The 26474-nt window shown below is 44.5% G+C and overlaps 1 protein-coding gene across 3 annotated transcripts; it reads right to left on the bottom strand.

Moving 5' to 3' along the window:
• Positions 1 to 100: 100 nt before the first annotated feature.
• LOC125529144 (MADS-box transcription factor 50) lies at positions 101 to 18661 on the bottom strand. Of its 3 annotated transcripts, none has more exons than XM_087522259.1 (8): positions 18409 to 18661; positions 17970 to 18246; positions 1479 to 1557; positions 1061 to 1122; positions 876 to 975; positions 741 to 782; positions 605 to 646; positions 101 to 431 (listed from the first exon to the last, which is right to left on the bottom strand). In XM_087522259.1, the coding sequence occupies exons 2-8, from the start codon at positions 18149 to 18151 to the stop codon at positions 276 to 278; spliced, it is 663 nt and encodes a 220-aa protein (XP_087378385.1). In that variant the 5' UTR covers positions 18152 to 18246; positions 18409 to 18661; the 3' UTR covers positions 101 to 275. The 3 variants fall into 3 exon arrangements, with proteins under 3 accessions (XP_087378385.1, XP_087378386.1, XP_087378384.1); XM_087522260.1 differs by having other exon boundaries at positions 18365 to 18425; XM_087522258.1 differs by lacking the exon at positions 18409 to 18661 and having other exon boundaries at positions 17970 to 18358.
• Between the last annotated feature and the right edge of the window lie 7813 nt (positions 18662 to 26474).

Below are 26474 nucleotides of genomic sequence, written 5' to 3'. Positions count from 1 at the left end.
TATCCTTTCGCCCACCTCCGCCACCCTTCTTCTCCGGAGGATCGATGGCGGACGCTCCGTTCCTCATCAAGACATCGGCACAGCACAGCCAGAGCCCGGGGAAACATCAACAACAAGAACTAATTCATGTATGTACTCTCGAGGTTTCCGCTGCACGGGGTTTATATTATATCTATACGCCGTCCGCATCCATTGCCTGCTGCTGCTGCTGCTTGCAACTCCATTGCCAGCTTATTCTGGGCATTTTTCTCAAGCGTTGTCAGCCTGCCTGAATCTCAGGAGCGGCCGGTGCCGGGCAATCCAAGAAATAGATCCGTCTCCACATCCACCACGTCCTGGCTCTGCTCCGCCAAGGTCGCTGGAGCAGGGGGCGCCGCCAAGGTCGCCGGAGCAGGGGGCGCCGCCAACGCAAGGTGCTGTTCCTTCTGGCACTGCACAGGTTAACCAGGGTAGCAGATCAGAGACGCATCATTTATAGGACGGGTGATCTCTGCTGGGATGCACATAGGATATCACATGAGTCATGAGGAACGCGTTCAGGGTAATGGTAAGTTTGGCCGTTTCATTCCACCAGGCAGTAATTTCAGTGCCCATCCATCTTTACCTGGCTATATAGTTCTTCATTGTCCTGCCGCAACTTTGTCTCCTGCTCCATGTCCATGTGACAAATCAACAACGCCATGTAAGGAACACAACACATGCTCTCTCTTGTTTCAGGTTTGCTGGGGTAGCGACGTTACCTTCTGCCTCAACGTAGAGAGCTGCTCTTCAAACCGCCGAGTCTGCCATGAAAGACAATTAAGCACCATTACATGGTTGTGTAATCTTATGCGCACAGATAGTATATTTTTACTACTCTTTCATACTGTGCTAACCTTCACTGCCCTGATGCCTAGAAGGCTTTTTTCAATTTTGAGCTCCAAGCTTTGCAGTTCTTCAATAGAGCATTCTTCCAAATTTTGACCCAAAAGTTTGCTGCATCTCAGTGATACCAGATGGTGACAACTCAGTTTTGGCTAGTTACATGGATAGCAGTCTCTTGGAAAGCCCAAGTGGTTACCTTTTGCAGGCTTCAAGAGCATCAAGCTTCTTTGACAAGCCCTCAGCATCAGCTTTTATTTTCTGCAGTTGAGGTCAAAAGGATAATACCTGAACTAAGTTAGTACTATGTATTATCAAACATGAAATAACTGCTAGAACGTACTATCGTATCATCTGCTTTTAAATGTCAGCTATACTAATTGAACTGTGCTGCTTTAATCCATGATGGTTTTCACATTTCAGTAGCACCATCATCAGCTGGGAAATGGTTGCAAACCAAATCAAGCATTGCAAACGTAGGCTTCTCAGTGCTGCGTTGCTGACTAGTTTAATCTCTCAGTTAATACACCATATCTCACCATTTAGCTACATAAGTATCTCCAAATTGAAATTATGTAACCAAATGTGAAGTAAGCACATCAAGCAGAACTATGTACCTCTATATCTTGCTGTACCGTCTGTCTGCTGATATTATCCTTTGTGACTGTCTTATAACGTTCAATTGTGTTCTTCATGCTGAATTGGAATTTAAAATGTAAAATGTAAAATGTAAAATATATAGAGAGAAGTGCATATTACACCCTCAACTCTAGCCCTAGTCTAATATACAACCTCCAACTCCAAAACCGTCTAATCTGCAACCTCCAACTCTTAAAACCGGCCAAAATTCAACCCTCCTCTCCCCTTGACCGGTTTTGACCGGGTCTGACCCGTTGACTGATGAACAGTAAATTTGAAAAAATGGAAAATTCAGAAAAATAAAAATAAAAAACTTGTAAATTCAAAAAATAGTTGGGAACAAAATTTTAAAAATAATTTCGACTTTTCCACCGTGTGAACAGTAATTCAAAAAAAGTTCGAACTTTTGGAACGAAAATTTTCCCTCGGTCACTGTTCACGCAGTGAAAAAATGATTTTTCCTGATATTTTTTTTACTTTTTTGAATACTGTTCACGCTGTTTACAGTAATTCAAAAAACAAATCCCGGCGAATTTTGTTTCAATTTATTACCTCCGGGTACATGTAAAAAAACTGAATTTTTAATACTGTTCACCGGTGAAAAGTCGAATTTATTTTTAAAAAAAATTGTTCCCAATTTTTTTTGAAATACTGTTCATCCAGAGGCAAAAAATGCTTTCTAAAATTTTATTTTTCTGAATTTTCATTTTTTTTCCGAACTTACTGTTTATCAGTCAATGGGTCAAAACCGGTCAAGGGGAGGGGAGGGTTAAATTTTGGCCGGTTTTAAGAGTTGGAGGTTGCAGATTAGACGGTTTTGGAGTTGGGGGTTGTATATTAGACTAGGGCTAGAGTTGAGGGGTGTAATATGCACTTCTCTCAAATATATATGATATAGTAACAACAGTTAATTTAGACAAGCACAAGGCATTAAATATGTAATACTGACATAAAAAATGATGTGTGTTTCCCTTCATTGGTGTCATAAATATAGATAAAGTAAAGGGCGCGCGAAACCGTTCTACACCTCATGAGGGGTTTTCACCTTATCTATCTTGCTGTGATGATCTTGATAGAAATACAATACAGTACTTATGAAAAACAGAGTTGAACATCAACTATTTATCTACCTACGATTATCTTTTGGATATATGCAATAAGTTGGTACCCCTATATAATACCTAGTAGCCTAGAACTTGTGTAGAATTAAGTGTATGTCTTGACAAAAACACAACGACTGTGTTATATCTTAATTCAAACCTCATGGGCTTATGATTCACTAAACTTATTTGTGGACCTTCTCTTTGAGTGAGTATTCAAAATAATGTTAGTCTGTTTGATTTGCATTCTTCAGCAAACATTGTGTACCTGTCCAACTGCCGGTAAGCCAGTCCAGTCGTTGGACAAATGAGAAAAGGTAGTGCAATTGTACAACACGACGGCCTTGATTGCAAAGGTATACTTTAGGGCTAGTCAGTTGTCAATTCCAGAATAATTTACCACCCGCAAAAAAAAATCCAGAATAATTTACTTATCCCACTATACATAGTAGAGTCGTTCCTGTAGGACCAATACTTCTATCGAGTAGTGTGATGCACCCTTAGCCCAGCCTCAACACTATGGTTTTGGTCGTCCCTGGTAAAATATTCCAGTGTAAATTTCTGAAAACAATAATGTTCTACAGAATTCAGTTTGAATTGCAGAAAATTCACCACATTTTAAGGCCTCATGTTCTTTCAAAATAACAAATCTGCCACACAATTATGTCCTTGCAGGAAATACGAAAATATTTTACATAGTTGTGGTTTGGTCATAATTCTTACAATAAAACCTATATGGTTTGGAAAATCAAAATTAAACTTTAATCCTACAAAAAAAGGAAAATTTTACCATAGTAGCAAGAAACTAAAAAAATATACAACATAGCTGTGATTTGATCATAGTGCTCACAATAAAACTGTAGGTCAAAGTCAAAATTAAAATTTAGTCTTGCAAAAAAGAAAAAAATTGACATAGTATGAGCATTGGTTTTGCCACAATTTTAAGCTTGAATCTTTAGGTTTGTTTCCAATGCGTAGTTGTAGTAGAAGAAATTGCACTTAAACACTCTAAACTGTCACCGCTTTCTCACTTAGCCCCTTAACTTATTTTATCTCATCTAACCGTTCATGACTTGTCTCCATAGTCACATTGCTCAAGTGTGCAACATCATGGTGTGGTGAAACCAGTAGGAGTATCAAGTTCTATTACTCAAAGTCATCGCCAATGATGATCATTTCATCGACATCGAGAAGAGCCCAACCATGGGAGGAAAGGCGGAAAAAGAGCGGAAGTTCATGATTGCTCTTTGAAAAACTAGTAGCAGTGATCGCTAAGGAGAAGAGGTCAACTCGGGCACGAGGAACTTGCTTAAGGCCATATTTAGGGCGACGAAGACAACGCATCACGGCATTAGGAAATATCGTAGGTGGTGGATGCATGTAGACCTACTCATGCAACTCAACGTTAAGAAAGACATTATTGGCATCATGTTGAGGGGCAGACTAGTGGCAAACGTAAGCCACAACGAGAAGGGTACAAAAATAGTGTTCATGTGAATCGCGTGAGCAAATGTCTCATTTTAGTCATGACCATGCACCTACTGCACCTACTGAAAGTCATGAACCATAAAATGAGCCTTGTATAGCTCAAGAGAACCGCTAGAGTGAATCTTAATCTTGTAGACCCACTCACTAGTGTTGGGCAGAACATGAGGAAGGGAAACAAGATCCCCACATGCCAGTGTTTTCAAGCAGGAATCTCCTCTACCAACATATGAGGCCATTCGGGAGGAACAACATCACCATAAGAAAACTTGGCTTGAGATGAGCGATGACAGAAAAACTGTAGCAATCAACTGTTAGGAAATATGCAACTTGTATTCCCATGAGGCCATAGGCCGATATATATACATGTACAGGTGTGGAACATATGCAGGAAACCCCTTATACAACGGGATAAATACAAAGGGGTACATGACTTATATTATAACTCTAACACCCCCCCTCAAACTCATGGTGGATGAACAACACTGAGTTTGGAGAGATAAAAGCCATGTTGTGCTCTAGTCTGGGCCTTCGTCAAGAAATCCGCCAACTGTAACTCAGAAGGCACATACTGAAGAGCAATAACCTGATCCTGCACACCAGCGCGCACATAGAAAGCATCAACACCAATATGCTTGGTGAGCTCATGCTTCACAGGATCGCGCGCAATGCTAATAGCACCTGTACTGTCAGATAAGAGCAGAGTCGGTGTAGTGACAGAAACACCAAAATCCTGAAGTAACCACCGTAACCAAGTCACCTCTGCCGTCAAAACAGCCATTGCTCGCAACTCAGCCTCGGCACTCGAACGGGAAACTGCAATCTGTTTCTTCGTCTTCCAGGCAATGAGAGAACCACCAAGAAAAACACAGTAAGCAGAAAGTGAACGGCGATCTGAGGGATCACTAGCCCACGTAGCATCCGAATAGGCCTGAAGCTGTAAAGAACTGGAGCGAGGAAAGAATAGACGGTGAGAGATCGTGCCCTGAAGATATCGAAGAACACGAAGGAGATGACTATAGTGAACCGATGTGGGAGCAGAGACGAACTGACTCATAATATGAACCGGATAAGAGATGTCCGGACGAGTGACAGCTAGAAAGACAAGACTGCCAACAAGATGACGATAACGCGTCGGGTCAGGGAGAGGATCACCATCAGTAGCACGGAGGTGAAGATTGAGCTCCATAGGAGTCTCAACAATGCGCTCGTCAGTAAGAGCAGCACGAGCAAGAAGATCCTGGATATACTTTTCCTGGGATATAAAAAAGCCATCAGAGGTAGAAGACTTCAATCCCAAGAAAGTAGCGAAGAGGTCCAAGATCAGACATAAGAAACTGCTCACTAAGACGAGCCTTTACAAAGGCAATATACTCAGGGTCGTCGCCAGTGATGATCATGTCATCAACATAGAGAAGAAGAAGAGTCCGACCACGAGTGGAAATGTGGACAAACAACGCTGGATCATGATCACTCGCTGAAAAACCAGCGGCAGTCACCACAGAGGCAAAACGCTCAAACCAGGCGCGAGGGGCTTGCTTAAGGCCATAGAGAGAGTGACGAAGACGACAGACCATGCCATCAGGAACAGAATACCCAGGTGGGGGCTGCATGTATACCTCCTCACGCAGCTCACCATTAAGAAAGGCATTCTTAACATCAAGCTGAGAAACAGACCAATGACGAATAGAGGCCACAGCGAGAAGTGTGCGGATAGTGGTCATATGGGCCACAGGAGCAAATGTCTCATCGTAATCACGACCATGCTCCTGCTGAAAACCACAAGCCACAAGACGAGCTTTGTAACGCTCAAGAGAACCATCAGAGCGAGTCTTAACCTTGTAGACCCACTTACAAGTGATGGGACGAACACCGGGAGGAAGAGAAACAAGATCCCACGTGCCGGTACGCTCAAGAGCAGCAAGCTCCTCTGCCATCGCAAACTGCCATTCAGGATGAACAAGAGCATCGCGATAAGACGTAGGCTCGAGTATAGCCGAAAGAGCATATCGACTAGGAGAATAGCGGTCAGGGGGAGGGCGAGGCCAAGCCCGAAGACCATAAGGCGGCTGGGATGAGGAGGACGACGCACCAGAAGTAGATGGCACGTCAGTGGATTTATCTAGAACACGTGGACGACGAGTATAATGAAAAGGAAAGGAGGGAAGAGGTGGAATCACTGGAGGTGGAGACGGGGAATGTAGCGAGGACGAAGGTGGAGAAGGGGAAGGTATCGGTGATGAAGGTGGAGATGAGAAATGTGGCGGTGATGAAGGTGGAGAAGAATCTGTAGGAGAGGATGGCGTCGGATCTGCAACAGCAGGACGAGGAATAGGAATACTGGGCACAGAGGGAGGTGTGTCAGGAAAAGTGAGGAAAGAGATATCCTCCACTGAAAAGGTTGAGGAAGATGGACGCGGGTAGAAAGGACGAGACTCATCAAAAGTTACATCCCGAGAAATACGCATCCGACGACCGATAGGATCCCAACAACGATAGCCCTTATGCTCATCACTATAGCCTAAGAAGACACACTCAACAGACTGAGCGGACAGTTTGGTGCGTTCACGAGGGGCTAGAAGAACATAGCAAACAGAACCAAACAAACGAAGCACCGAGTAATCAGGAGAACGATCAAAGAGACGCTCGAAAGGAACGCCACCCTGCAAAGCAGTGGAAGGCTGAAGGTTGATGAGATAGGTGGAAGTGGAAACAGCCTCGGCCCAAAAATGAGGTGGAAGAGAGGCGGCGATCATCAACGCACGAGCCGTCTCAAGAAGGTCTTGCGCTCAGCCACGCCATTCTGAGCATGAGCACCAGGACAAGAGAACTGAGCAAGAGTACCTTGCTCGGTAAGAACTCCACGCAACATCTTGGAGATATACTCTCCAGCAGAGTCAGCACGGAACACACGAATAGGCGTAGAGAACTGAGTGTGGACCATGGCAGCAAAATGCTTATAGATAGATAAGACCTCACTACGAGAAGACATAAAATATATCCATGTGTGCCGAGAGAAATCATCTATGAAGATAATATAGTAGCGATGACCTCCCTTTGAGGCAAAGGGAGCTGGACCCCAGACATCAGAGTGAACAAGGTCAAAAGGACGCTGAGACACAGTGTCGCTGTGAGGGTAAGGTAACTGGACCTGTTTACCAAGCCGACAGCCCTGACAGTCTAAAGACACACCGCCAGAGACGGATCCAAGAAGACCACGTCGAACTAAGGATGAGAGACGAGAGCCACATAGGTGACCAAGGCGATGATGCCACTGCTGAAAAGAGCTGGTAGACAAGGCAACAGAGGAGGAGAGACTGGCGGCAGCAGCAGCGGACGGAAGATGAAGCCAGTCAAGCTCCCAGAGACCCTGAGAGTCACGACGTCGAGGACCGGCACCAAGGAGAGTACCAGTATGGCGGTCCAGAACGGAACAAGAGTCAAAGTCGAGAATGACACGACAACCAGAGTCAACAATTTGTCCACCAGAAATGAGCTGCATGGTAAGTCGGGGAACATGAGCAACATCAGGAACATGAAAAGAAGAAGTGCTAAGAATGCCTCGGCCAATAACCGGGAGAGAGGTACCATGAACATGAACAGGAGAATCGAGAGGTCGAGTAGAGGACAGAGTGGATGAATCATGAGTCATATGAAAAGATGCTCCAGTATCAAGAATCCACGGAGATGTACCTGCTTGTGTAGAAGGTGGTCTCACAATGCCAGAAGAGTCAGCAGCAGAACCAGCAGAACCTGTCGATGGAGAACCAGAGGATGGAGCTAGCAGGCATCGAACTCGCACAATCTCCTGCTCGGTCAGGGGCGCAACTGAAGAGGTCGACGTAGATGCGCCCGACAATAGAGAGTCTGAGGCAACCAGCAGGGCGCGAAGTCGCGCAATCTCCTCCTCGGTGAAGTACACAGCTGAAGTAGTCGACGCAGTAGCACCGGGAGCACCGGGAGAGAAGCGGCCACCACCACCTGTGGAAGCCGCTAGATGTGGCGGTGTAGCATGACCAGTAGTATCCACACAGGCCGGTGGAGGAGACGAGGCCGTATGTAGACAAGCGCCAAGCGTCAATGGAAGACGCCTGTGCGAGGCGGAGTCGACGGAACCATATGCACCAGCACTACCAGTGAAAGTCGCGAGAGGAGTCGACGTAGAGCGACGGTCACCATGTGCAGAGGTCGGGAGAAGAGTCGCGGAGGAGTGACCAACACAACAGGCGGAAGATGCCGTAGCGGACGACGTCACAGGCTGACGAGCACCAAGCACCGAGGAAAAGCGCATATGCGAGACAGGATCAGTGTAGGGTACGCTTTCCAAAATCAGCGGACAGTGTGGAGAGGAAATTGTACCCGACGACATGATGCTTCCTTTTTTTTTCTTTTTTTTTCTTTTTTTTATCGGAAGGCAACCAGTCAAACAACCAACACAGCGGCCGAGCAAATCAGATCGGAATCAGTAGGCGGCGGCGGAGCAGAATCAAGTGGGGGAGGCTAGTGCACCACGTCACGGACCTTCACGGGAGGAAGATGGTGCAGTAGCCGCATGTGAACAAGCACACATTGGGATGAGACTTGTACATGCACACGTCAGGTTCAGGCGGGCCATCACGGGCCAACAGCGAGCGGCCGGATTAGTCTGCCCGACCTTGCAGACCACGTGGCGGCTGTGGCGTCCAAAAGAAGAAGCAGCCCCAGCGCGTGCTGAGGAGGCCGGCGGGCGTGGATGCTTCAGGCCGGGGCGGCGGATCAGGACCTGGCGTGGATGGATGGGTAAGATTCCACCGGAGCAGAATGGGAGAGGAAGCAGCAGCGGCCGTCCGGAGAGAAGGAAACGAAAACGGCCGTGCACGACGGGATCGAGCACGAGTTGCGGGGTGCGAAAAAAACCCTAGGGCTCTAATACCATGTTAGGAAATATGCAACTTGTATTCCCATGAGGCCATAGGCCGATATATATACATGTACAGGTGTGGAACATATGCAGGAAACCCCTTATACAACGGGATAAATACAAAGGGGTACATGACTTATATTATAACTCTAACATCAACGACCAAAAGCGGGCGTGAGGGCATGGAAACCATGGGTAGGAGGCGGCGGTGCATCACCGGCAGAGGATGATGAAGCAGTCAAGGAAGATAGCTCATCAGCAGAAGATGGCTTATCTGAGAAGGCGATATGTCAGAGAGGAGAGGAAGGCGTGTCAGGAGAAAATTGAGGCAACAAGCAAACAACGGTCCTAGTGAAGAATAGGAGGGGGACCACCAGGGAAGAGTCAAGAGACATATGAGCTAGGGAAGCCTTAAGTGACAAACAAAATGGGGATGTCGGTGGGTCAACCGAAGTACGTGCATACACAATGGGGTGGATGGATCAAGGCAATACAGTAGCTACAGGTGTGTCAAGAAAAGCCAAGAAAGAAATATCATCATAGAGGAGGCCGAAGGAGAAGGGGACACTGGTAGAAAGTGTTGAAGTGTATATGTGGATTGCCTAGCCTTTTTGTCAGTTTAGACTTTTGGTTCCGTTGGCTAGTGCATGAAGCTTAACATGGTATCAGAGCCCAAGGCCTTTGAGTTCAAGTCCCGACTTTTAGAATGTATCCAAAAATTGTTCTTCCCTCCTTTGTGTCCACGTATTGGTCTCTTGAGCCATATACTTCTGAGCCTATCCACGTCTTGACTTTCCGCGTCACAAGTGAAAGGGGGTGTTTAAGTGTGTATGTGAATTGCCTAGCCCTGTCCACCAGTTCAAACTTTTGGTTGCATTGCATAGTCCATGAAGCTCAACAAAAAGAACACTCATCAGAAGCCACTCACCAAAAAACCAGTAGCGAGCCTACAGGGGCAGAAGCGCTCGAACCAGGCATGAGGGGCTGTCCATATAGTTAGCGACAACAATGGTGGACCATGCCATTAGTAATAGAATACCATGGTGGTGGCTGCATGTAGATTTCTTGACGCAACTTAGAACTAGGAAAGGCATTGTTGACATAAGGTTAGATGCAAACCAGTGGCAGACAAAAGCCATAGCGAGAAGGGTGCAAATAGTGGCCATGTGGTCAATTTGGAGGAAATGTCCCATCGTAATCACGACCATACTCATGCAGAAAGCCATATGCCACAAAATCTCCTAATATCTATTTGACAAACTTAACACAATTGACCCGAAGGGTCATTATCGACTTGTGCGGCCATAGTAGGATTAAGGTCACAAGGAGCGGAACAAGGCATTATGTTTATAGATAGCCATTACTCACATGAAATGTGCTTCACTCAAGATATCTAGTGTCTCACACATTGAGGCCTATCAATTCACACCTAGTTCTATCTACTCTATGTGCAGCAAGGGGGTTAGATGTTTCCAAGCAAATCGATGGATTGGACACCTCCAATCCCAAAATTTCATAACATATATCAACCTCAACCTAGAACCAACAATTACTTAGATATTAATTGCATTACAAGGGTCTCAAGCTTACAACCCATCATAGAGGCCATGATGATGTCGGTGGCATGCGATGAAGGTGGTGGCGCTGACCATATGGTCATGCCCGATGTTTATGACAACCTCCTCTCTTAGTTTTTTCTCCTTGTTCCTCCTTCAAGGACGTAAATGGATGTTGGAGATGGATGGTGAGACACAACCCCGAAATTCCTTTGGATGTGATTCAGAGGGGGATAATGAGTTGCTCCTTGGATTAGGATTAGTTATCACTTGGAGACGGTCTAAAGAACAAGTCAATCCACTTCATAGTTGATCCTCCTCCCCTCTTTTGATCGAAAGGTTGGAAGGTGAATAGAACTCTCCCAATTTCTTCATTAACTTGTCAATAATCGAAGAAAACAAACCATGCCCAAATAGGTGCTAAAATGGAAAAGTTATGGCAAATTCCATGACTTCAATGTGTGTAACACGATCGTGGATATGACCTTGGTCGTACCATAGGTTGGCTTCATAGTGTGGGGTTTAGTATTTCATGGCCAATTGCAAATGCATTCTGATGAAGGTGATCTTGGACTCCTTGGATTGATATGACGAGCCTCATAATTTCCATGTGGTAGATATCTAGTATTGCATTTGGTGATCATAAGTTCAATAGAAATTATCTCAATTTGGTGTCACTTGTTGTGACAAGTCCATGGGAGATAAAGTCCACCAAACTACCAAACATGAAGGAAACATACTAAAAAAACAATAGGTTCGTAATTTGGTTGTTTGAACCTTAGTAACAAGAAAGAAAGCAGGTACAATGCCATTGTTGCAAGGCTATGTCGCCACCACTTGCTGCCCAGTTATTTTGTATGGTATACTAACTAGATCGAGTTTGCTGCCTTTATATGCATGCATATGTGTGTCCTTTGTCTCTAGAGCGCACTTTCGAACGAAATTCTCTGTTCGCCTCACCCTACCTCTTGTGGCTTCTACTCCACTGACGCCTTGGGCATTTGCCGAGATGCTTCCCAGGTTGACAGAGATGGTGCCAAGGCTATTGTTGATGTTGTTATTGCCCTTCCGATATACCGTGAGATGGCAGCCTACACTCAAGTGGTTTGAAGATGATGCTTGTGTTGCTTTTGTTCTTAATTAGTTCTAGTGTTCTACCTCAATTTATCTTGAGTTTATGGATCTCAATACTGTTTTTCAAGATATGGACCCATCTTTAATAGCGCTACCAGCCCTCTAGTGATGTTGTATACCTGTCTGTGGTCTGACATGAGCATGCTCTTCAGCAGGGTGACTTCATTGTTGATGACTTTTACGCACATAGTTTTGCTACCTGGCACCACCTCAGTTCTCTTTGCACTACTCCTTGTTTTCTTGCCAGTGTTGGCAGGTTGTGCGGTCAGACTAGTTTCAGCGTGTCTACGAGTTATTGTCTCGACTCTGCAAGGAGTTTGAGCTGCAGTGTGCACATCTTTTAGCTTGTGGTCGTGTTTGTCTTATGGAGGCGCTTTCTTAGATACATGTCGAGGGACTAGGATTCATGGTGTTGGTTTACTTGAGGTTCTATCTCTGCTTGCTGCTCAATCCCCTGCTACGCCATTTGTTGCACTGAATCTTTCTCGCTCCAGTGCTCCGTCGTGCCTCTGCACTCCTCCTGGTGGTGAGGGTTGCTTTGATCCTCACTATGGCTACTGCAAGGATGGTCATCCCGTGTCATTACTTCTAAGCAGCATATGTGTAACAAGGGGCGCACATCTTCTTCTGGGAATCGTGCTTTTACTTCGACATCCTTAGCCACCACTTTGACTGAGCAATTTATTGTGAGGCTTAAGTGTCTGCTTGCCGCTTTAGGTTCTTCAACGGGTGTTGCGGGTTCTATGACTGATGCTTCTAGCATTAAGCGACCACCGCCTACACAGTCAGGTACATCCGTGTGGGTTCTAGACTCTAGAGCATCCTTTCACATGTCTTCTAATTCTTCCACCTTGTCCTCTCTAAGATCTCTCAATTTTCATGTTCATGTTCTCACAGCTGATGGTACTGCTCTTTATGTCTCTAGTCGAGGCACTCTTACTAGTTCTTCTTTTTCTGTGCCCGATGTAGCTCATTTTCCTCGACTTACCATGAACCTGTTTTCCGCTGGTCAACTTACTGACTCTGGTTATCACTTCATTCTTGACATTGATTCTTGTTATGTTCAGGATCATCACATGCACACCCTGGTTGGGAATGGATCTCGTTGCTATGCCCTCAGGGTCTTAGGGAGTTAGACTGGCTTCACGTTCCTTCTATTGCCACCACTATCGCCAGTTACTACATCTGTCACACCAGCCATCGACTCTTTCCAGCAGTGGTACCATTGACTTGGACATCTGTATGGTCCTCTTTTGTCATCTTTAGTTCGTAGAAGTCTTCTGGGTCTATCTCAGGAGATGTCTCTTTAGAGTGTCAGGGTTGTAGGCTTGGCAAACGGATTCAGTTACCTTGTCATACTAGTGAGTCAATGCCTCGGTGCCCTTTTGAATTGGTTAATTTAGATGTATGTGGTCTAGCTCCATTCACTTCGAAAGAGGGCCATCAATACTATATTATTTTTATAGATAATTTCTCTCGCTACACTTGGTTTTATTTTAGGTATTCTCGCAGTGAGGTTCTCTCTCTATATATAAGTGTTTTGTTGCCATGGACCACACTATCTATGCTTATTTGCGTGTTTAGTGTTGACTTTATTGGACAGTATATCTCTTGGAGTTGTGTGGTGTCCTCGCTAAGCATGGTACACTTGCCTAGTTCTCTTGTCTTGGTACTCGCACTCAGAATGGTGTGGATGAGCGCAAGCATCACCTATTCTTGAGAAGGATTGTGTGTGATGATAGCGCCTCTCTTCCACTTCCTTTTGGGTTGAGGCGTTCCCGCTTCCACCAATCTCATCAACATTCAGCCCTCAGTTGCTCTGCAGAGTGGCATTCCTTTCAAGTGCCTTTTTTATTGTTTTTTTGATTATTCGGTGCTTCGTTTGTTTGGTTATGTTTGCTATGCCTTGTTGCCCCCATGAACACACCGAATTGACTACTCAGTCTGTCGAATGTGTCTTCTTAGGACACAATTATGACCATAAGGGCTACCGTTGTTGGGACCTGGTCAATCATAGGATGCGTATTTCTCAAGATGTGAATTTCAATGATTTTCTTCTCTTTTACCCAAACCCATGTTCCTCGACCTTCTCGGTGGAGGATATCTCTTCCACTTCCTTTTGGGTTCAGGCCATTCCCGCTTCCACCAATCTCATCAACATTCAGCCCTCAGTTGCTCTACAGGGTGGCATTCCTTTCAAGTGCCTTTTTATTGTTTTTCTGATTATTCGATGCTTCGTTTGCTTGGTTATGTTTGCTATGCCTTCTTGCCCCCATGAACAGACCGAATTGACTGCTCAGTCTGTCGAATGTGTCTTCTTAGGACACAATTATGACCATAAGGGCTACCGTTGTTGGGACCCGGTCAATCATAGGATGCGTATTTTTCAAGATGTGAATTTTGATGATTTTCTTCTCTTTTACCCAAACCCATGTTCCTCGACCTTTTCGGTGGAGGATATCTCTTTCCTCACTTTGCCCCACCATCCTACTCCTACTCATTTCACTATTGCAGATCCGACACCGCCATCTCCTAGGGTTTCCTCTTCTTCCTTGTCGCATGATTCTGCACCTTCATCTCCGGTGGATTCTCCGTCTCCATCACCCGAGTCTACTCTGGTGGCCCCTCCACAATTTTTTCCCTCTTTTCCTCACTATTATAGTTGTCATCTACGTGTAGTGGATCAGTCTACTGGTGTGCCATCTACATCTTCTCAGCCGACTTATGGTCTTTGTGATTGGTCTCGCCCTACCATTGGCTCCTATGGTTTTTCTGCTGTAGTTGTTCTTGAGCCAACTTCTTATCATGATGATGTTCATCCTGAATGGCAGCTTGCGATGGCAGAGGAGATTGTTGTCTTGAGCACACTAACACGTGGAATCTTGTTTCTCTTTCTCCCCATGTGTGCCCTATCACTTGTAAGTGGGTTTACAAGGTTAAGACTAACTCTGATAATTCTCTTGAGCGCTACAAAGTCCGTCTTGTGGCTTGTGGCTTTTAGCACGAGCATAGTCGTGATTAAGATGAGACTTTTGCTCATGTGGCCCATATGACAACTGTCCAGACACTTCTTGTTGTGGCCTCTGTTTGCCATTTGTTTGTAGCTTAGCGTGATGTTAAGAACAAATTTCTTAATGGTGAGTTGTGTGAGGATGTTTACATACAATCACCGCATGGGTATTATGTTCCTGATGGCATGGTATCCAATCTTCCTCGCTCTCAATGTGGCCTTAAGCAAGCCCCTTGTGCTTGGTTTGAATTTCGCCTCGATGGTGACTACAACTACTCTGTTGACGACTGCTCATGATCCTATAATGTTTGTCCACTTTTCTGCTCATGGTCGGACTCTTCTATATATTGATGACATGATCATCACTAGTGATGACCGTGAGTACATTACCTTTGTGAAGACACGTCTTAGACTACCCATAGTGGAAATAACATAGGTATTAACATCACATATATCTAGATAAAATAGATGATGTGGCAAGCAATAAATGAAGAAAGAGAGACAGGTGGTAACATAGCTAGTTACTACTAGTATGAGTAACATCACACATATCAAGGCAAGATGAGTCTATAGACTAATAAATGAAGTGTTGCATGTTACCACACATATGTTACTCCCCACTATAGAGGTAGTAACATAGAGTAGTAACATCGGCATGTTACTACTCTATGTTACTACCCATTGTGGCTAGTCTTAGGGAGCACTTTATTATGTTCGATCCCTCTTCACTACTTTCTTGGGATTGAGTTTTGCTCTACCTGTCCCATGAAAAGTATATTCAGGATCTTCTCACTCTTGATTCTCTTACAGATGAGTGTATTGTTGAGAATCCCATGGAGCTCAATGTTCACCTCTGCTTCTAATGGTGACCCTTGTCTAATCCAACATGTTATCGTCATTTTGTTGGGAGACTTGTCTATCTAGCTGTCACTCATCCGGATATCTCCTATCATATCCATATTTTGAGTCGGTTCTTTACTCCCATTATTCGCATTCTACTATATCTTTGTGGCAGCAATTATCACCATCTTTTCTTCCCCGCTCAAGTTTGTTACAACTTCAGGCCTACTTATCGTGTTTTTCTCAATGGTTATATTATGTTTTTTCTGTTACTACACCTGCCCCCCTGTTGTCAGACAATACATGTGATTTCAGTATTACACACGACCCTGTGAAGCATGAGCTCATCGAGCATATTGGTGTTGATGCTTTTCTTCGTGCAGTGTGGTGTGTAGGATTTGGTAATTGCTCTTCAGTATGTGCCTTCCATGTTACATTGGGCGAATGTCTTTACGAAGGCCCAGACTAGAACAACACAGTTTTTATCTCTCGAAACTACTGGTGTGGATCCACCCTGAGTTTGAGGGGGCAGGGTGTTCATTGTGTCTATTTGTCGTGTAATATCACCATTGCATAAGTGCTTTCCTGCTTATTTACCACACATGTACATGTATGTATATTGTCCCATGGACACTTGGAAATACGAGTAGCATATTTCCTAACATGATCCAGTTTAAGGAACAACCTCTCTATTTCCAATGCGCAAAAGCAAAAGTTTTTTTTTTGTTATTGCATGCAATCAGCACCGGCAGAAAATTTGTATATTTCTACACTTACAAAATTCAGAACATGCCCAAATAGGGAGATCATATTGTGCTTCAAATGAAAAGAATAAATCTACTATCTAGATTAGCCCATAATTGGTTCTTTTGTGACCTACGGCTGGGGACTGCAAAATCTACCCCATGACTAATTTAGTTTTCAGTTGTCACCCTACGACCATGATCTGCCTTATCTGAATAATAGTGGACGCCCTACAATCATAGTGATTGTTTGCCTTGATTTTGGTATGGCTGTTACCTACGGACAAAACCATAAAATATCTGCTAATAAAAAAATTGTGAGTTAATTTATCTAAGAAAGCTGCATAATTTAATTAGAAACCATATTGTGGAAGCCTGGCAAGTTTAGTCTTGACTCGGCTTATGACAGGAAGCTATTGTTTCCTGCATACGACACTAACACCTTATATGTCAAAGAAGCACATTTTTCTCGCAAAAAAAGCACATATTCACGACAAGTTCACTGCCCCAAAACTTTAATTAATTTGTATTTGTTGCACCAAAATCCAAACAACATTTTCAGTCCCTTTAAGCTGTTGTGCCATTTTTTGCGGTGTTCTTCTACTTTAATACAAAATGACACGTTTGGGGGAGGAAAAAAACTGAATCTGCTCACAACTCCAATTCTTAGTAAATTAAAGGCTGATTTTTGTTTTGTTTAATTTTTAAAACAAAACCAGTCAATTTATTAAAAGGAAACCACCAGACACACGCACTGCAGAGCCTAGGGCTAAAACGTGGGTGGCAGGCTGGGCGGCCGTGCGCCACTGGGTAACTGGTTGATGTCGAGTTTCATTTTTAGTTTTATTTTGGGGGCAAATGTTCTGTTTAACTTCTGCTCCATGGTGTAAACTGTTTAAACTAGAGTGAACAACGGAAAAATAAATGCTGGTGCGCCAGTTCCACAGCAAACTGAGTAACTGACCATGAGTAGAAAAAAGTACTCGCCATACGGTTCAAGTACACCATATCGCATGCACCGGTTTCGTTTCTGAACAGAAAATTAGCTCTAGCAGCAACAGAAACAGTCTTAAGGTTGGCCCCAAAACCGATGTCTAGACAAAGCATGTATAGCGTCCGGTAATTTTAGCCTGGCCCATAGTAGTACTACTCCCTTTCATCCCAAATTCTTCTATTGGTTAGTACGTCCATATTGATAAAAAATTAGGCCAATAGGCAATAGGGCATTGAGTGGGCTACATGTACTAATCGTCCTTCCATCCTGAAGGCACTTTAAAGTTTAGCCCAATTCGCAGCGATAGCAGGACGTACGGAACAGGAATTTATCAGTTTAAAATCGCGCTCGCTGCAACCGAGGCAAGATTCTCGCAGCGATATGCACGAGGAGTGGGGAAACTTGGAGCCATGGGCCAAGTGGATGGATGGGAACGGCGCATCACGGGCGGAGGAGACTACTGGAGCAGAGGGGCTTCCGCCCCCCATTGGGCAGTGGCCGGCGAGCTGCGTGCGCCTGCGCCGCTACAGGAGTTGGCGCAGGGGGGCACGCGAAGATCCGTCGGATTTCTCGCAGCGAGAGAGTAAACTAGTGGGATTCCCACGCGCATTCCGGCCCCAACCAGGAAACAAGCAGCAATTATAGTAAACAAAGACAAGGCGAATTAACTAGTCGCGTAATCGGGAGGGGGAGCGGGAGCGGGTTACCTGGAGCTGGCGAATTCGTAGAGCCTGCCGCGGGGGGAGAAGACGACGAGGGCGACCTCGGCGTCGCAGAGGACGGAGAGCTCGAAGGCCTTCTTCAGCAGGCCGCCGCGGCGCTTGGAGAAGGTCACCTGCCGGCTCGTCGGGTTCTCTATCCGCTTCATCTGCGTCTTCCCCCGCACCATTTTCGCTCCTCTTCTCTTCTCTCCTCTCCTCCCACCACAAATCCGATCGAAAACCGAACCAAACCAGAAAATTCTCCCTCCTCCGATCAGCCGGCCTGCGGAACGAACACAAGAGGAGGAGAGGGGGAGATGATTAAATTAAAAGGTGGGTACTATTATCCCAATTGGGGCGGCGAGGAGAGGGCGAAAAGTGGAAAACCCCAGCCCACCCACGCGAGGAGGAAGGGGATCTGGCCAGGACGGCAAGGGAGACTGACCAAAAATGGCAAGCGCGGTGAGGTCGCTGCTGTGTAGGGTTCGGCCGTAGCTGGCTGCTGCTCCCTCCTCGCCCACCCACCCACCCTCGCCCTCCTTCCCCTCCTCCTCCACTTTCGCTTTCCTTTTCGGTCCCTGGCTGGCTGACGGCGTTGCCGCGACGCCGTCACCACTCACCAGTGGCCGGTGGGGAGGCACCGGGGCAAGGCAACAAGAGGAAAAAGGAAAGGAAATTTTGTGTGCTGATAGTGGCCTAGTGGGGTGGGGCGGGGCGCTCGGGTCGGTGGAGGAGCTGCCGTTTTATGGAGATCCGGGGCTGGGCAACAAACGGCAAAAATTTCCGTTGGGGGAAAAAGAGGATTTATCCCCGGCCCGGCGTCCATTGGCTGACCCTTTCCTGGACGGGAAAATAAAGGCGGTCAGGCGGGCGCTTATTGTTTTTGCGGTGAACCACCCTGGCCTGGTGCACGCACTATTGTAGGAGTATTTGGGCGCTGCGGTGGGTGGTGAATCAATTCCCTGCAGGGCGGACTACAAATTCGACAGCCATTCAATGTACCTGGGATTAGGGTTACGGTTCGTACAGTTTCATTTTAAGAATCCACCCGAAAAGAACATTTGCTTAATTAGGGGTGCACATCACACGATCTATGACGATGTTTAAGGCGTAATTGTACGTTGTGGTCCTATGATCTGGACCTAGGATCTGATCCGCCCCCAATGACCTCGCCTGCGATGCGCCAAGTGGGTAGTATCATAAGTTAGTAATCCTAGCATGGGAAAATACAAAGAAGAACCTGGGTACCGGCGCAGGCTATATTGTCATCATAAACTTCTCTTTTTTGTGCTGAAGTCAAAATGAATCATTTCTTATCCAAACTTTTTATACGAGTAGAATACGTAATCATGTTTGATTCCAAAAAAGATTTATAATTTTTTGAACCTTTTTTGAATTATTAAATTTTTTGGCGCATATAGGGTGCGCTAGAACCCGAGAGCACCAAGTTTCCGTCCTCCTAGCATCATATTATTTTCATAGTGCATAGTATCATAAGTTAGTACAGTACTATCTTAGATGACATCATTTATTATTTTAGATGACTCATATTAATACATTACAAACTAATTGCACATGCGTTGCGACGGGACATTGCATATTCTATTGGGTCAATGCCAATCGAGGCTGACATAAATCTTACGCCCACCATCTTGTAGATTTTGATAAAATTTGATTGGAGTATGGGTAGGGAAAGACAATAAAAGTTTTGATTTATGTGAGGTTTGGTAAGATTTGATTTGATTTGGGTATGGATAGAGAAAGACATGTTTTTTTAGCTGAGGTTTTGATTAGACTAGATTTAATTTGATTGAGTTGATGCATGACATGAAGGGGGGCATGGGGAGGGGCGGAGGGGAAGACAAATGTAGAATGACCAGCATTTCTTTTAAACACAGTATGAACGCATACGCTTATACACTCGCCCTTATAAACACACACACGCGCATATCCTACCCCTGTGAGCACCTTGGAGAGACTGACTCAGCACATCATCTTGAGATTGAGGCGCCTTGGTAGTCGATAAAAACGTCTCCTACCACTAAACGCATATCACCGGGAGACCTGGAATAAATACAGGGAAATGCGATCACCAATGTCAAGTCCGAGACTTGAACCCTGGTGGGTTGGGAATATCACTGTCCTCGTAACCATCAAACCACATGTTGGTTCGCAACAACCATCAATCCTCTGATAGTAGAGAATTAATATGATACATCATCATGCGGTGATACAAGTACTTCCTCTTTCCTCACTTAATACCATGACAAGTGGCAATATTGAAGGAAATATGCCCTAGAGGCAATAATAAAGTTATTATTTATTTCCTTATATCATGATAAATGTTTATTATTCATGCTAGAATTGTATTAACCGGAAACATAATACATGTGTGAATACATAGACAAACAGAGTGTCACTAGTATGCCTCTACTTGACTAGCTCGTTAATCAAAGATGGTTATGTTTCCTAACCATAGACAAAGAGTTGTTATTTGATTAACGAGGTCACATCATTAGTTGAATGATCTGATTGACATGACCCATTCCATTAGCTTAGCACCCGATCGTTTAGTATGTTGCTATTGCTTTCTTCATGACTTATACATGTTCCTATAACTATGAGATTATGCAACTCCCGTTTACCGGAGGAACACTTTGGGTACTACCAAACGTCACAACGTAACTGGGTGATTATAAAGGAGTACTATAGGTGTCTCCAATGGTACATGTTGGGTTGGCGTATTTCGAGATTAGGTTTTGTCACTCCGATTGTCGGAGAGGTATCTCTGGGCCCTCTCGGTAATACACATCACATAAGCCTTGCAAGCATTACAACTAATATGTTAGTTGTGAAATGATGTATTACAGAACGAGTAAAGAGACTTGCCGGTAACGAGATTGAACTAGGTATTGGATACCGACGATCGAATCTCAGGCAAGTAATATACCGATGACAAAGGGAACAACGTATGTTGTTATGCGGTCTGACCGATAAAGATCTTCGTAGAATATGTAGGAGCCAATATGGGCATCCAGGTCCCGCTATTGGTTATTGACCGGAGATGTGTCTCGGTCATGTCTGCATTGTTCTCGAACCGTAGGGTCCGCACGCTTAACGTTACGATGACAGTTATTATGAGTTTATGCATTTTGATGTACCGAAGGTTGTTCGGAGTCCCGGATGTGATCACGGACATTACGAGGAGTCTCGGAATGGTCGAGACATAAAGATTGATATATTGGAAGCCTATGTTTGGTCATCGGAAGTGTTCCGGGTGAAATCAGGATTTTACCGGATTACCGGGAGGTTACCGGACCCCCCCGGGAGTCATATGGGCCTTAGTGGGCCTTAGTGGAAAGGTGAAAGGGCTGCCCATAAGGGTTGCGCGCCTCCCCCCCTCCCCTAGTCCTATTAGGACCAGGAGAGGTGGCCGGCCACCCCTCTCCCTCTTTCCCCCTTGGGAGTCCTAGTTGGAATAGGATTGGGGGGGAGTCCTACTCCCGGTAGGAGTAGGACTCCTGCGCCTCCATAGGGCTGGCCGCACCCCTCCCCCTTGGCTCCTTTATATACGGAGGCAGGGGGCACCTCTAGACACAAGTTGATCTTCGTGATCGTTCCTTAGCCGTGTGCGGTGCCCCCCTCCACCATATTCCACCTCGGTCATATCGTAGCGGTGCTTAGGCGAAGCCCTGCGACGGTAGAACATCAAGATCGTCACCACGCCGTCGTGCTGACGGAACTCCTCCCCGACGCTTTGCTGGATCGGAGCCCGGGGATCGTCATCGAGCTGAACGTGTGCCAAGAACTCGGAGGTGCCGGAGTAACGGTGCTTGGATCGGGAAGACGTACGACTACTTCCTCTACGTTGCGTCAACGCTTCCGCTTCGGTCTACGAGGGTACGTAGACAACACTCTCCCCTCTCGTTGCTATGCATCACCATGATCTTGCGTGTGCGTAGGAAATTTTTGAAATTACTGCGTTCTCCAACAGTGGTATCAGAGACTAGGTTTTATGGTTTGATATTATATGCACGAGTAGAACACAAGTGAGTTGTGGGCGATATAAGTCATACTTCCTACCAGCATGTCATACTTTGGTTTGGCGGTATTGTTGGATGAAGCGGCCCGGACCGACATTACGCGTACGCTTACGCGAGACCGGTTCTCCCGACGTGCTTTGCACAAAGGTGGCTAGCGGGTGACAGTTTCTCCAACTTTAGTTGAACCGAGTGTGGCTACGCCCGGTCCTTGCGAAGGTTAAAACGGAGTCTATTTGACAAACTATCGTTGTGGTTTTGATGCGTAGGTAAGATTGGTTCTTGCTTAAGCCCGTAGCAGCCACGTAAAACTTGCAACAACAAAGTAGAGGACGTCTAACTTGTTTTCGCAGGGCATGTTGTGATGTGATATGGTCAAAACGTGATGAGATATAAGTTGTTGTATGAGATGATCATGTTTTGTTGAAGTTATCGGCAACTGGCAAAAGCCTTATGGTTGTCTCTTTATTGCATAAGATGCAAGCGCCAAATAATTGCTTTACTTTATCGCTATGCGATAGCAATAGTTGCAAGAGCAATAGTTGGCGAGACGACCACGTGACGACACATTGATATAGATCAAGATGATGGAGATCATGGTGTCATGCCGGTGACGATAGAGATCATGACAGTACTTCGGAGATGGAGATCACAAGCACAAGATGATGATGGCCATATCATATCACTTATATTGATTGCATGTGATGTTTATCTTTTATGCATCTTATCTTGCTTTGATTGACGGTAGCATTATAAGATGATCTCTCACTAAATTATCAAGAAGTGTTCTCCCTGAGTATGCACCGTTGCCAAAGTTCGTCGTGCCCAGACACCACGTGATGATCGGGTGTGATAAGCTCTACGTCTATCTACAACGGGTGCAAGCCAGTTTTTGCACACGCAGAATACTCAGGTTAAACTTGACGAGCCTAGCATATGCAGATATGGCCTCGGAACACGGAGACCGAAAGGTCGAGCGTGAATCATATAGTAGATATGATCAACATAACGATGTTCACCATTGAAAACTACTCCATCTCACGTGATGATCGGTTATGGTTTAGTTGATTTGGATCACGTGATCACTTAGAGGATTAGAGGGATGTCTATCTAAGTGGGAGTTCTTAAGTAATAAGATTAAATTGAACTTAAATTTATCATGAACTTAGTCCTGGTAGTATTTTGCAAATCATGTTGTAGATCAATAGCTCGCGTTGTTGCTTCCCTGTGTTTATTTTTGATATGTTCCTAGAGAAAATTGTGTTGAAAGATGTTAGTAGCAAAGATGCGGATTGGATCAGTGATCTGAGGTTTATCCTCATTGCTGCACAGAAGAATTATGTCCTTGATGCACCGCTAGGTGACAGACCTACTGCAGGAGCAGATGCAGACGTTATGAACGTTTGGCTAGCTCAATATGATGACTACTTGATAGTTTAGTGCACCATGCTTAACGGCTTAGAATCGGGACTTCAAAGACGTTTTGAACGTCATGGACCATATGAGATGTTCCAGGAATTGAAGTTAATATTTCAAGCAAATACCCGAGTTGAGAGATATGAAGTCTCCAACAAGTTCTATAGCTAAAAGATTGAGGAGAATCGCTCAACTAGTGAGCATGTGCCCAGATTGTCTGAGTACAACAATCGCTTGAATCAAGTGGGAGTTAATCTTCCAGATAAGATAGTGATTGACAGAATTCTCTAGTCACCATCGCCAAGTTAGTAGAACTTCGTGATGAACTATGATATGCAAGGGATAACGGAAACGATTCCCAAGCTCTTCGCAATGCGGAAATTGACGAAGGTAGAAATCGAGAAAAACATCAAGTGTTGATGGTAGACAAGACCACTAGTTTCAAGAAAAGGGCAGAGGGAAGAAGGGGAACTTCAAGAAGAACAGCAAGCAAGTTGCTGCTCAAGTGAAGAAGCCCAAGTCTGGTCCTAAGCCTGAGACTAAGTGTTTCTACTGCAAAGGGACTGGTCACTGGAAGCGGAACTACCCCAAGTGATTGGCAGATAAGAAGGATGGCAAAGTGAACATAAGTATATTTGATATACATGTTATTGATGTGTACTTTACTAGTGTTTATAGCAACCCCTCAGTATTTGATACTAGTTCAGTTGCTAAGATTAGTAACTCGAAACGGGAGTTGCAGAATAAACAGAGACTAGTTAAGGGTGAAGTGACGATGTGTGTTGGAAGTGGTTCCAAGATTGATATCATCGCACACTCCCTATACTTTCGGGATTAGTGTTGAACCTGAATAAGTGTTATTTGGTGTTTGCGTTAAGTATGAATATGATTTGATCATGTTTATTGCAATACGGTTATTCATTAAAGTTAGAGAATAATTGTTGTTCTGTTTACATGAATAAAACCTTCAATGGTCATACACCCAATGAAACAAGTTCATTGGATCTCGATCGTAGTGATTCACATATTCATAATATTGAAACCAAAAGATGCGAAGTTAATAATGATAGTGCAACTTATTTGTAGCACTGCCGTTTAGGTCATATTGGTATAAAGTGCATGAAGAAACTCCATGCTGATGGGATTTTGGAATCACTTGATTATGAATCACTTGATGCTTGCGAACCATGCCTCATGGGCAAGATGACTAAGACTCCGTTCTCCGGAGCGAGCAACTGACTTATTTGAAATAATACATACTGATGTATGCGGTCCGATGAGTGTTAAGGCTCACGGCAAGTATCGTTATTTTCTGAACTTCACAGATGATTTGAGCAGATATGGGTATATCTACTTGATGAAACATAAGTCTGAAACATTTGAAAAGTTCAAAGAATTTCAGAGTGAAGTGGAAAATCATCGTGACAAGAAAAATAAAGTTTCTACGATATGATCGCGGAGACAAATATTTGAGTTACGAGTTTGGTCTTCAATTAAAACAATGTGGAATAGTTTCATAAACTCATGCCACATGGAACACCACAGCATAATGGTGTGTCCGAACGTCATAACCGTACTTTATTGGATATAGTGCAATCTATGATGTCTCTTACCGATCTACCACTATCGTTTTGGGGTTATGCATTAGAGACAGCTGCATTCACGTTAAATAGGGCACCATCTAAATCCGTTGAGACGACACAATCTGAACTGTGGTTTGGCAAGAAACCAAAGTTGTCGTTTCTTAAAGTTTGGGGTTGTGATGCTTATGTGAAAAAGTTTCATCCTGATAAGTTCAAACCCAAATCGGAAAAGTGTGTCTTCATAGGATACCCAAAAAGTTACTGTTGGGTACACCTTCTATCACAGATCCAAAGGCAAGACATTCGTTGCTAAGAATGGATCCTTTCTAGAGAAGGAGGTTCTCTCGAAAGAAGTGAGTGGGAGGAAAGTAGAACTTGATAAGGTAATTGTACCTTCTCCCTTATTGGAAAGTAGTTCATCACAGAAATCTGTTCCTGTGACTACTACACAAATTAGTGAGGAAGCTAATGATGATGATCATGTAACTTCAGATCAAGTTACTACCGAATCTCGTAGGTAAACTAGAGTGAGATCCGCACCAGAGTGGTACGGTAATCCTGTTCTGGAGGTCATGCTACTTGACCATGACGAACCTACGAACTATGAAGAAGCGATGGTGAGCCCAGATTCCGCAAAATGGCTTGAGGCCATGAAATCTGAGATAGGATCCATGTATGAGAACAAAGTGTGGACTTTGGTGGACTTGCCCGATGATCGGCAAGCCATTGATAATAAATGGATCTTCAAGAGGAAGACGGACACTGATAGTAGTGTTACTATCTACAAAGCTAGAATTGTCGCAAAAGTTTTCAACAAGTTCAAGGTGTTGACTACGATGAGAGTTTCTCACTCGTATCTATGCTTAAGTCTGTCCGAATCATGTTAGCAATTGCCGCATTTTATGAAATCTGGCAAATGGATAACAAAAACTGCAATCCTTAATGGATTTCTTAAAGAAGAGTTATATATGATGCAACCAGAAGTTTTTGTCAATCCTAAAGGTGTTAACAAAATATGCAAACTCCAGCGATCCATTTATGGACTGGTGCAAGCCTCTCGGAGTTGGAATATACGCTTTGATAAGTTGATCAAAGCATATAGTTTTATACAGACTTGCGGTGAAGCCTGTATTTACAAGAAAGTGAGTGGGAGCACTACAACATTTCTGATAAGTATATGTGAATGACATATTGTTGATCGGAAATAATGTAGAATTATTCTGTAAAGCATAAAGGAGTGTTTAAAAGGAGTTTTTCAAAGAAAGACTTCGGTGAAGCTGCTTACATATTGAGTATCAAAGATCTATAGAGATAGATCAAGACACTTGATAAGTTTTTTCAATGAGTACATACCTTGACAAGATTTTGAAGTAGTTCAAAATGGAACAGTCAAAGAAAAGGTTTCTTGCCTGTGTTACAAGGTGTGAAGTTGAGTAAGACTCAAAGCTCGACCACGGCAGAAGATAGAAAGA

Source organism: Triticum urartu, chromosome 5A (genome assembly GCF_056163025.1).
Source record: "Triticum urartu cultivar PI428250 chromosome 5A, HENAU_Tu73, whole genome shotgun sequence".
NCBI classification, from domain to species: domain Eukaryota; kingdom Viridiplantae; phylum Streptophyta; class Magnoliopsida; order Poales; family Poaceae; genus Triticum; species Triticum urartu.
Note: the sequence above shows the minus strand (reverse complement) of the source record. Positions and strands in the feature narration are given on the sequence as shown.